This window comes from Pundamilia nyererei, unplaced genomic scaffold (assembly GCF_000239375.1).
Source record: "Pundamilia nyererei isolate P.nyererei 1_Seehausen unplaced genomic scaffold, PunNye1.0 scaffold00325, whole genome shotgun sequence".
Lineage (NCBI taxonomy): Eukaryota > Metazoa > Chordata > Actinopteri > Cichliformes > Cichlidae > Pundamilia > Pundamilia nyererei.
This window is the reverse complement of record NW_005187726.1, coordinates 66331-77001: the sequence shown is the minus strand read 5'-3', so window position 1 is coordinate 77001 and position 10671 is coordinate 66331. Positions and strand designations below refer to the sequence as shown.

The 10671-nt window shown below is 50.0% G+C and overlaps 1 protein-coding gene across 1 annotated transcript; it reads right to left on the bottom strand.

Moving 5' to 3' along the window:
* Nucleotides 1-1862: 1862 nt before the first annotated feature.
* dglucy (D-glutamate cyclase) lies at nucleotides 1863-10416 on the bottom strand. The gene is made up of 15 exons (XM_005751749.2): nucleotides 10094-10416; nucleotides 8946-9031; nucleotides 7776-7929; nucleotides 7118-7204; nucleotides 6669-6822; nucleotides 6084-6234; nucleotides 5586-5708; nucleotides 5290-5511; nucleotides 4675-4792; nucleotides 4347-4489; nucleotides 4133-4232; nucleotides 3466-3614; nucleotides 3231-3350; nucleotides 2949-3109; nucleotides 1863-2754 (listed from the first exon to the last, which is right to left on the bottom strand). Exons 2-15 carry the CDS (start codon nucleotides 9019-9021, stop codon nucleotides 2596-2598), a joined length of 1917 nt encoding a protein of 638 aa, XP_005751806.1. The 5' UTR covers nucleotides 9022-9031; nucleotides 10094-10416; the 3' UTR covers nucleotides 1863-2595.
* Between the last annotated feature and the right edge of the window lie 255 nt (nucleotides 10417-10671).

Sequence of the window (10671 nt, the reverse complement as noted above, 5' to 3'; positions counted from 1 at the left end):
GCAGTCTGACTAATCAGCTCTGTGATGTGTGGCGTGACCTGTCATGGAAAATCTTGTCTGCTCGGTGCGTGGACAGTAAGAGGATCCCTGCTTTTCACAGGCGTCTGCAGCTCCTGCGCTCCCTGGGGAGCATTAATGACCCAAGCTTATCTCTGTAAGCTGATTAAAGCACTTGTTGACCTCATTAAGATGTGTCAGTCAGCTTGCTTACAGGTCTGATTTCTGCTGATTCCTTCTTTACCTTATCTTCTCATCAGCCCGCATCGACTCAGGTGCAGCCACTGAAAACGCCTCACCACACTCGTCATTATCTGGCTTTGAGGGCCGCCTCTCCTCCTGTGTTGTGGTGAGTTGTACATTCAGCAAGTGGCTGCAGAAATGCAGCTGCTCGAACACTAAACACAACCACGAGGCCGCTCAGCCGTCACCATCACTGCAGGCCCGGACAGATCCCCGTGTGCTCGTCCCGCCCGGCTGCAGAGGCCTCCGCAGTGGTGATTACAACTGTTCTTACCCAACAGGTGAAACACAGCTGCCACACAGGTACGTCACAGGCCCCAAAAGGTTTTTACCTACATCAGATATAGTGATGTCATCATGTTGCCTAGCAACAGAATAAAATGACCTGTTTTTTCCCTGTGAAGCAGTTGTTGTTTTCATTTCAGAGCCAGCAGCACGAACAGGCCGCGGCGTGGACACGTGAGTATTAATAACACGTGGACCCAAAGGACGCAGCGCTGCCGGCGTTCTGATGCAGGCGCCAGGATGTGTCGGACTTGTGTGACCCGGGCAGCGCATTTTCCTCTGAGCGTGTTTAAAGGTGACTTCTGTAATCACGCAGCGCAGCGCTCCATCCTCCTCCACCTTCCTCGATACCATTTCTCCTCCAACTCAATCACGTCAGCGCGCCTCGCCTGCAGCTTTCTGCACATTTACAGAATCCAACATTCAATCAGGACATCATTCCCCCTCCAGTGGAAACGATCATATCTGAGCTTTGCTTTGATGCTTCACATGAAATGTACTTTCTACAGGCCTGAAAATAAAAACACAATAAAAGCAGAGGTGAATCGCCAGGTGTTAACCGCTGAACGCCTCGTGCATCATATTAGAAACAGACAGTTTCTGTCTACATCATCAGAGTGATTCTGTTTCCCTCGAAAACCTAAAGAAACAGAAAAATAACATTTTAAGGAAAAAACTGCAGATGTAGCAAATCTGACACAATAAAATTCTGATATGTAGTTTTTATATTTGGAAAAGTAAAACAAACAGCGAAAAAGAAATGATTTTATTTTGAATAAACTGTTTTCATGCACATTTATTAGTGCTTTGCTTACAGTGCGCTGAGGTAAACAGGCAGTAACTGTTTGATAAAGGTCTGTGCTATTCTGTCACGTTTAGTCCTGAGTGTACCTGCAGCACGGCTCAGTCGTGAAGCTGTAGGATGGAGGTGTGACGGTGTTTGGATCATTACACGACAGTGCTGACACAGACAACAGGCTGCTCCGCCCATCTCCACCCCCTTTGAGAAAACCTTCTGATTGGCTGCCCCTCACAAACAGCAGGTATGTAGATGTCAGCATGTCTGCTCTCTGGGGCGTCATACATGTCCCTCCGTTGGATAAGCAGAACATCAAACAAAAATGCTTTTCTTACTTTGAATTCAAATTAAATCTCTTCATCGAGTATCAGAGAATAAGAAACATCTCAGCGTCGCTCTGTTTCCAGTTTAGCATGTTAATAACAGCCAGAAAAGACTGACTCAGTGTTTTTAAGGCTGATGGAGCTCCTGCAAGTTTGGACAAACTCCAACCTACGGAGGAAAATCTGCAAATCATCCAAGAAAGAATCAAAAAAGGTAAAAGAAAGCTGTTTAATGCCAGGTTTGAGCAGATTCTTTTATTCATATCTCATTTCTACAAAACATAAATCCTCTTCAGCTCATTTACTGACAAACACAGAGAGAGGACGATTTTACCCTGCAGTTCCCCCAGCATCCAGCAGAGGCAGCAGTGAGTCGGTCCCATAGACTCCCAGGTAAAATGAAACCTGCTCGCAGCCTGATGCACAAACTGTTTGGTCTCTAGAGACAATTTTCTCCCTCGTAACACCAGGTTAACTTGTATTAACTCATTATTATTATTATCATTATTAAGGTTTAAAGGTTGCATTAATGGGGGCGTGGCCTCTTTGACTGACAGTCGAGACACATTTCAGCTGCTTCCCTCAGCTCTGCACCTCGAGGTGGACATCCTTCCAGCTGCAGGAGCACAAACGGTTCACGTGGCCTGAGGCGCTTCCAGAACAAACTGATTTGTGGGGCATGGGCGGAGCCTTTCACAGCCTCCACCCAAACATGTTCCCTCATCATCCTCATCAACGATGATGAGTGCTGCAATAAAATCTGTACATCTGCTCACACGGTACAAGCAGCGATGCATCTCGCGGGGGTCACTCTGCTTTGTGAGCATTTAAAGGCAGGCTGAGCGGTTACCAGGCAGCAGCTAAGCACCCTCACACTCCTCTCCTCCTTCCTCTGTGTTTCCCTGCATCAGGATTGGGATCACATCAGGGAATAATAAAGAGTTCTGATTAAAACGTGCCGCGCCCTCCTCGTGTCGCTTCCAGCAGTCTGGTGATCATGTCAGAGTGGGTGGGGTGAAAGGTCAGGCCATCCACCTCCATGGCCAGGTGACCAGTTTTCCCGCTTCGGATCCCAAACCGGACCAGAGTGGAGAGGAAGGACTCCTCCTGGATTTAGGGAGAGAGGGAGATGAGATCGTCCGCCAGCATTAACTACAGTCTATTTAATCAAGTCACGTTAGCTTCACGTTAGCTTCACGTTAGATTCCTGCTGTGAGTATTTACAGGCACAGAGGCTCCAGATCAGGCTGCGGGGGCACATTTGGTGCTTGTTAATGAGTTATTAAGCATTTGTGTGTTACCTTTTCCACAGACGGCAGGTTAGTGGTCCAGTCCTGCAGCTGCTCCGTGGAGGTCACAGGTTCCAGTCCCAGCCCCTTCCTCAGGTAGCGCAGGTGTGCTGGGCAGGTGTGGAGCAGGTAGAGCCCGCAGGCCACAGCGTAGCCTCCCCAGTTAGACACGCCTGCAGGAGCACGGGAGGAGGTCAGAGAAGATGGAGCACAGGGTTAGTTCAAACTGACCTGCAGCTCACACTAGTGAGCAGCATGATGCTGCGACAGCTGCTGTGTTCGCAGAGGCCGTACCTGCGGTGACGGCGTGGTCTGCAGGAACCTCACAGGCGATCAGACCGCCTTTGGGCATCAGGCTCTGCACCTTCTCCTTCACCTTCCCCATCCCCAGCTCGTTCCCACCATCACCGATTCCTGCACACACGCACACACAGACACACAAATCGTTCAGTCTCCTGTAAGGCTGAGTCGTGATTGGCTGCTGGATTTATCACAGAGTGTAATGATCAGATGGTGGGAGGGTTCCCGCCTGTGGTGCCGATTCCAGGTATGTGCTTGGCAGCGATGAACAGGTCGTCCACGGGATCCACCAGATGTTTGATGTTCACTGCTCTCATGTTGTAGTAGTTCCCATCTGCGGCGCGTCCGCTGCGCTCTATCGCCACCAGGTGGTCAAATCTGGTAACGAGCATCAGTGTCACATTAGAACCTGCAGCTGTACCTGTGCAGGTGTGAATAAGAGGGGCTGTATGCATGAGAAAGTTAAAGAACAGTCTGTGCACGTTTCCTGTTGTTTGGGCTCATGTGTGGTCTGATGATTCACAAACCTGCAGATTCTTCTTTCTCTGTTCAGCCGAACACTCAGAGATGCTTTTTATTTGTTTTTGAGGTTTTCTGCATTATGATGACATCATCGTAATGTTACACGTGTCCTTTTGCTTTGGTCACAGCAGCACTCCTGCTGCACACACCGCATGTCGTTATTTTATGGGCTCACGGGGTTTGAAGTCAGGTGACTCGTCACATGACAGTCCTCACGTGTGTTTGGACTCGCTGCAGAGGGTGGAGCAGGTCTGTGATGGAGAGCTGCTGATCTCTGACTGCGACTAGTAAACTGGACTTTTTCCCATCATGCACAGCTCAGCTGGACCAACAAATCCAGCCCATCCATGAAGGTGCCTCACACGCCAGCTCACCTGGGCTTGTTAGGGTCTCCATGGTGACACAGGAAGTGCCGCGCAGCGTCTGGACCACCGTCTTCAAATGTGACCAATGGGATAGCATCCTTCAGGACTCCTGAGGGTGACATCACAGCAGTTTCTTGCACTTTATTTTGAAAGTCACATTTTATTTTCTCATTCTGAACATTTCTAAATTAAATTCATCCCAGAGCAGATTTAAAACTCTCACCCGTCCTCACTGCTTCATCGATGATGGTGCGGTTCATCTCCAGCGCCCGGCGATCCGTCACCATGGTCACCTGTTTCCCCAGAGACAGCAGCATGGTTGCCATGGCAATTGCTCCTGGTGGGCCGTCGGTTTCATCGGGAGGGCTGAAGAGGAGACGCAAACGCTGAGAATCACCTGCGTTACTCGTGACCTCTCCCCCATCACAGACTGCAAACAAATGATGGAGGCAGCGTCTGACGCCACCGCCATCATTTGTTTACAGTCTGATATAATCCGATGTTGAACTTCCTGGTCACACAGAACCAGGAAGCTGTGTGTGTGTGTGTACCTGTGCATGTAGTGTGTTGGGAAGCCCGTTGTTATGGCAACAGAGGAGGAATGGGATAGAGCCAGACAGGAGCGCAGGAGTTCATCCTGAACGAATAAAGCTCTGATCCCTCGCTCACCTGCAGACGCACAGACACAAACGTTCAAACAAAGAAGAACAGGAAGCGGCGACCCGACAGGTGCTGCTCAGACGGGCAGGTAGGAGGACGACCACATGAAACTCCTGAGGAGCTCTGGCTGCAGGTGAAAGGACAACTAAAGTTCAGTCTGCAGGTAAACTGGCAGAAAACCCCCAAAAACTGTCCCTTCATTAAACACGCTGCAGGTGTAGTAGCCTCTGTGATGCACAATAATAAAAAGCAGCACCACCCGTATGACAGTAAAGGAGCTTCACATGTCTGTGCGCGCGGCGTGGACGCCATGCACAGGTGTAACTGGCAGACTGTGAGGACTTTAAAGAATCCACAGCTGGTTTTTTATGGCCTGTTTGTTTTTCTGTAGAATAAACTTTAGTCATGGACTAAGCTGAAACACCTGAGGAGCTTCATCAGGCTCTACCTGCTCCATCATCAGCTCAGTTATTCGCTCCTAAAAAAAAGCATCCTGGGCCTTCTACCTGGATCTTCTCCGATCATCACCTCCAGCTGTCTGATCTTCGCCGCCGTCCCCTGAGAGACCAGGCTGTACAGCAAGGGATTCTGGGACACCTGGAAGCACAGGGGGGTCAGCTCAGGATGGGGTTTGGCCTCAGTGGGCGGAGTTATGGTGGAAGTAGGTGAGTCAGGAATGTCGGTGAGGAACATGCAGCCGGGCGAGTGGCTGAAGGCCAACGGAGGCTCTGAAAGAGACAAACTGTTCAGGTCCTCTGCAGGCTGTGATGTAAGCACAGTATCAGCCAATCAGAGTGCTCACTGCTGCTGAGGATCGCCTCAATCGCGGTCACACCACACGCCCAAAAGACTGTGACATCACCAGGCTGCAGCTCCACCGCATCACCATAATCCGGCCTGGACAGGTCCTGGATGCCGAGGAGAGCTACAGACACACACACAGACACACACACACACACACACACACAGACACACTGTATATAAAAGATGGCCACAGTCATCTCGACACCACATTTTGAAGCCTCATCATCTGAGTTTTGTTCAGATTAGCTGAGGTGAAGCTAGCAGGCAGCTAGCAGAAACAGCCACCTGTGTCACCATCCACCTGTCAGTCACAGAGGCCATGCCCCTAATAATGCAGCCTAAACTGTTGTTCTGAAGAGACCTCAGAGGCCAAACAGTTTGTGTATCATCCTGTAAACATGTTTTCTCTGCTGTAAGATTTTAACATGGAGACTGACTCACTGCTGCCTCTGCTGGCTGTTAGAGGAGCTGCAGGTGAGTGTGTGTGTGTGTGTACCTGGATCTCCTATGTGTACAGGAGCTCCATGTGCCAGTGGGTTGAGATGAGTGACCTTCACTGCTGCATCCAACAGAGCAGCTGGGATGGGACGCATGGTGACCACCAGAGGGCAGCTGAACGCTCCTGCAGGAACACAGGGAACTGCAGTCTGCACGCACACACACGCACACACACGCACACACACACACTGATGAGCTGGTGGAGAAGCGTGATCCCAAATGTGCACTGTCACATGACCCCGCTCTACGCTCCTGCAGAGTTTCATCAGAATTCACTGAGAATTTCCGAGCTCGTGTTTAGCGACAGAATGACACAAGCGCTGCTGGTGGGCGTGACTACTCCCACTTCACTTCTACCCCTCGGACACTTCACGAGTGTGTCACAGTGAACGTGAAATAATTCAGGAAGTCGACTGGACCTGAGAGCATAAATGAATACTGAGAAAACACGACTGGTTATAAAATCACTGATGATGATCCAACCAAAACATCTGCTCGACTGACTGATCCTGTCACTGCACCCACAGTGCTTCAGCCGGAGCTGCACAGCACACTGTCAGCGACCCAGCGCGGCCCAGCGTACCCTGTACATGCTGACGTTCCTGCCCTGCTCCACGTTCCTGACGGGGACTCCGGCTTCTTTCAGTCGGCCCTCGAAGCCAAAGCTGCAGCCCAGATAGAAACACACCATGTCCGACCACGACCCGGGACGCTCCGCCTGCTGCCCGGGTGGAGACCTGCGAGGCAGAGGGAGGCTGATCACTGACTGTTATGCTACAGGAAACAACAGGTGAGGCAGGAAGCAGCAGCTTGTGTTTGTGCTTTAATGTCGACTTTTCAGTGAAAGCAGCACGGAGGAGCTGGTGTAGAGTAATTCCTGGGATACAAGCTGAAAGCACGTTTAGATTTCAGGACAGATCCTGCCGGAGACGTCGCTATGCTTTAACCAGAGCCCATTTCAACAGTAAGTTATTACCAGGACGCAGTCACGGCTGAGGCTCAATGATTACCCCGACTCATGTTCAACATTACCTGTGTGCGTCACTGTACGTCTGCAGGCTGGAGACGGTTTTCACCAGCCGACCATCCTCATACACACAGTACTGCGAGATGTCCGTCCTACAGGAAACACAACCAGGAAACACTCGATCAGGAAAAATAAAACAGACACAGTCGGAAAGCTCCGCCCTTCGTTGGAGTCAGACGGGTATAGGGCAGAAAAATAAGAACTCTGTGAGCCCTCAGGCTTCTGGTCGATGCACCCGTGGTGTCACAGCACCTGCCGGCCCGGCCACCGTCCTCTCAGGCTGAGGGGTGTCCGAAACAAACATCCACCAAACCGTCTGTCTGGTCTGGCGTCTGTCTCTTCCTGCTCGCTCCTCTCAGTTTGCAGAAAAGAAGTTCAATCATTTCATCACATCAGGATCAAACACCTTCTTCTTTGTTCCAGCTTTTCTGAATCAAATTCAAAATGAGCAGATTTTATAATGTGATGTGCTTGTTTTCTGAGTAAACTCTGCTCTCGCCTCACAGGCGAGCGCTCCAAAGGTTACTGAGAGTCCGCAGGAGCTTTGTGCTGCATGGAGAACGATGTGAATGGACTCAGGAAACGTCTGTGATTTAAAATCATCGGCTCACAGAACCAAACGTAAACCTTCTGCAGCACGTCTGAGAGGACAGGAAGTCCTACCTGATGTCAGCGTGCTGAGCCAGAGGCGGACAGGAAGTCTCTCCCGACTGGCTGCGATAAAGGAGCGGCAGGGGGGCGGGGTTACTGCGACAGAAGGCATGGAAGTCATCGGCGAGCTGGTTTGGCAGGACGACCACATTAGCCTGCTGGTATCCTGAAACACACACACATACACGTTACAACAGAGAAAAACCAAGAAGCCCTGACCGTCCGGGCAGCTCTGCGGGATGACATCATCCTTTTCAGGCATTTCCAGAGCTCGTGGTCACCGGTTCCCGCTGAGGGCAGGAACCAGTACGTCGACACCTCCACCCTCGCTGCACCGCACCAGCTCCAGCCTCCACACCAACCTGTCAATCAATCTGCTCAAACTCGTCAACCTGACGTGTTGGAGGCAGAAAATCCTCGCCAACCCGGAGCGAGCACTCCACCCTTTTTCAGACTTGGAGCAGCCGTTTCTCATTCCTGCTGCTTCACCCTCGGCTGAAAAGCAGCCCAGAGGAAGCTGGAGGCTGCCAGTCAGCGAAGCCAGAAGGACCACATCCTGAGGACCCCAAACCCTCCACCGCCTGGCTGAGTCCAGCATGCACCTGACCTGATACCCCATACACCCCCCAGACACTCTGGGAGACACGTCCACAACACTCATGGATACTAGCTGAGGATGACTCGAGAGTATACATGTTTACTGTTAGAACAAGCTAACGTTCTTACTGGACGCTAATTCGCTAAAGCAGCTCCTTTACTAAACCAACAAATCAGCAGAAATTTCACCTCTAAGCTGTCCCGAGTCTGTCCTAAGCCTGTCCAGTTCAGATGATCTCTTACCGTTGGCTAATCCTGTTGTGGTCTTTATTCTGGGGTCTTTCTGCCGGATTAACTGCCTCAGATTAGCAGGACTCAGATTATTTAAATGTTCCGACTTCATCATCTCACACACAAGCATGTCAGTGAGCTGCTTCCTGTTTACCTGTCACGGAGCAGGAGGGGAAAGGCCCGAGAGAACAATGAGCTGCTCTTATCTGCTTCACCACAGTTAATGTTTGAGCGAGCAGCAGTCGATGAAGTTAATCTTTGAAACACTCCAGACTTTAAACCCCACTCACTCTTTTTCCTTCCCTCACTGCTCTCCTCCATCAGTGTTTTCTTTTGTGTGTGTGCGTGTATCACCTGTGTCCATGGCAGAGGTACGGATACCCCTGAGGTATCTGACGGCGCACCGAGCAGCTCTCACTGCAGACAGCATCCTTCTTCACCTAAACGTTAAAAAATGTCATGAGTAACCTGAGGAATAGGCGAGCTGTCTGATTGGTTAATTCGCTGGTGAACAGCCAATGAAATATAATCTGTGGTAACACTTTGTGTACTTAGATTCAGACGCTTATTTATGTGAAACTTCCTAAACTGTCAGGACAGCAGAACATTGGTGTAGATGAAGCTGAGAGCAGGGATCGAACACCTGCCAGGTGAGGATTCATCAGGGTAACCCGCTCTGCTCGCTCCCGCTCATCTCCAACCATCACAGCAGGTCTCACTGCCACCTTTAAACCTCCTCCGGCACTCATACTGCTCTCCTTCTCCTCTCCTCCCTGCCTGCACTCACCTCTTTGCAGAGGTGACGCCACCCGTCTATCACCACTGCAAACAGGAAGTGGCTCAGAGACCACCTGACAGTAAAGTTCAGGCTACACTGATCCGATACTTTGCACAAAATCAAAACTATTATATATCAAATTATACCTTCATGATGAATACAAGACATCACACTATTATTCCTCTTGTTTAATTATGAAGAATTATCTTACAAGGAAAAACTAAACCTGAAAAGTCAATACCCACATATTAAAATCTTCAATTAAGATTGAAAAAGGGTCAGGGTCCAGGAAGGGGTCAGGGCTAGGGTCAGGGTCCAGGAAGGGGTCAGGGCTAGGGTCAGGGTCCAGGAAGGCTGCACGCTTTCAGTGGGAGAAACATTTCGTCATCATCAGGTTTCGACTTTATAAACAGAACTTGTGCTCAATGGCTGACACTAGCACCCCTGACTCACAACGGGCTGTGAGGTCAGTTTATGATCAATGATATGCAAACTGTGATTGATCATTGATCGGCTATGACAGTGATCTTTGATCTGTCTATATAAGGTTGGAAACCTGCAGTCAGCTGAGACTGAAGAAGTCAGCTGGACGAGTTTCTCCCACTGTACACTACATTAAACATAGAAACTTCTATTTTAATATGAAAATCTCCGCTCGGAGGGAGCAAAGCTGACCGTTAAGCTAACGGTCCTAAAGTCCCTCCGACAGTGTGATTAAACTCACGGTGTGACGGTTTATCCGCGGAGTGTCGGGGTCGGTGATGACAGCTCCACAGGCTAACAGCTGCTAACAGCTAAGTCCGGGGCTGCAGCCTTCGAGGGCCCATTACGTCACAGCGAGGCGACGAAGGTTACTCCAGTGCCTCTGCGTCCTCAGTTTCCCGGATTTCAAGGACGTTGGCTGTGTCCCTGTTGTCCCAATTCAGGGTCTGCACGCTTACCGCGGTAAAGTGAGCCGTCATTTGTGAGCCGCGGTCAAGCCAGCCGCCTCTTATCCGCCGCATAAATTTCCTTGCGCTTTTACACCAGTCTTTACCGTAGCGCCTTTTCGCTTTATATCCTGATTGAAAGCCTATACTCGCGCACACAAATTACAATGGAACAGCCCAATACAGTCAATACAATTATGTCTTTTTCAGAAATTCATTAAAAATCATCCTTAGTAGTTGAGGTCCAACTTTCAACACATCCCTCCGCTAGTACACCTACTGTACCTGTGTGCCAAGTTTCAGCCAGATTCACTGTAAAATTCCTCAGAAATTAATGGAAACTTCTATTCAATCCAATACAGTCAATACAATA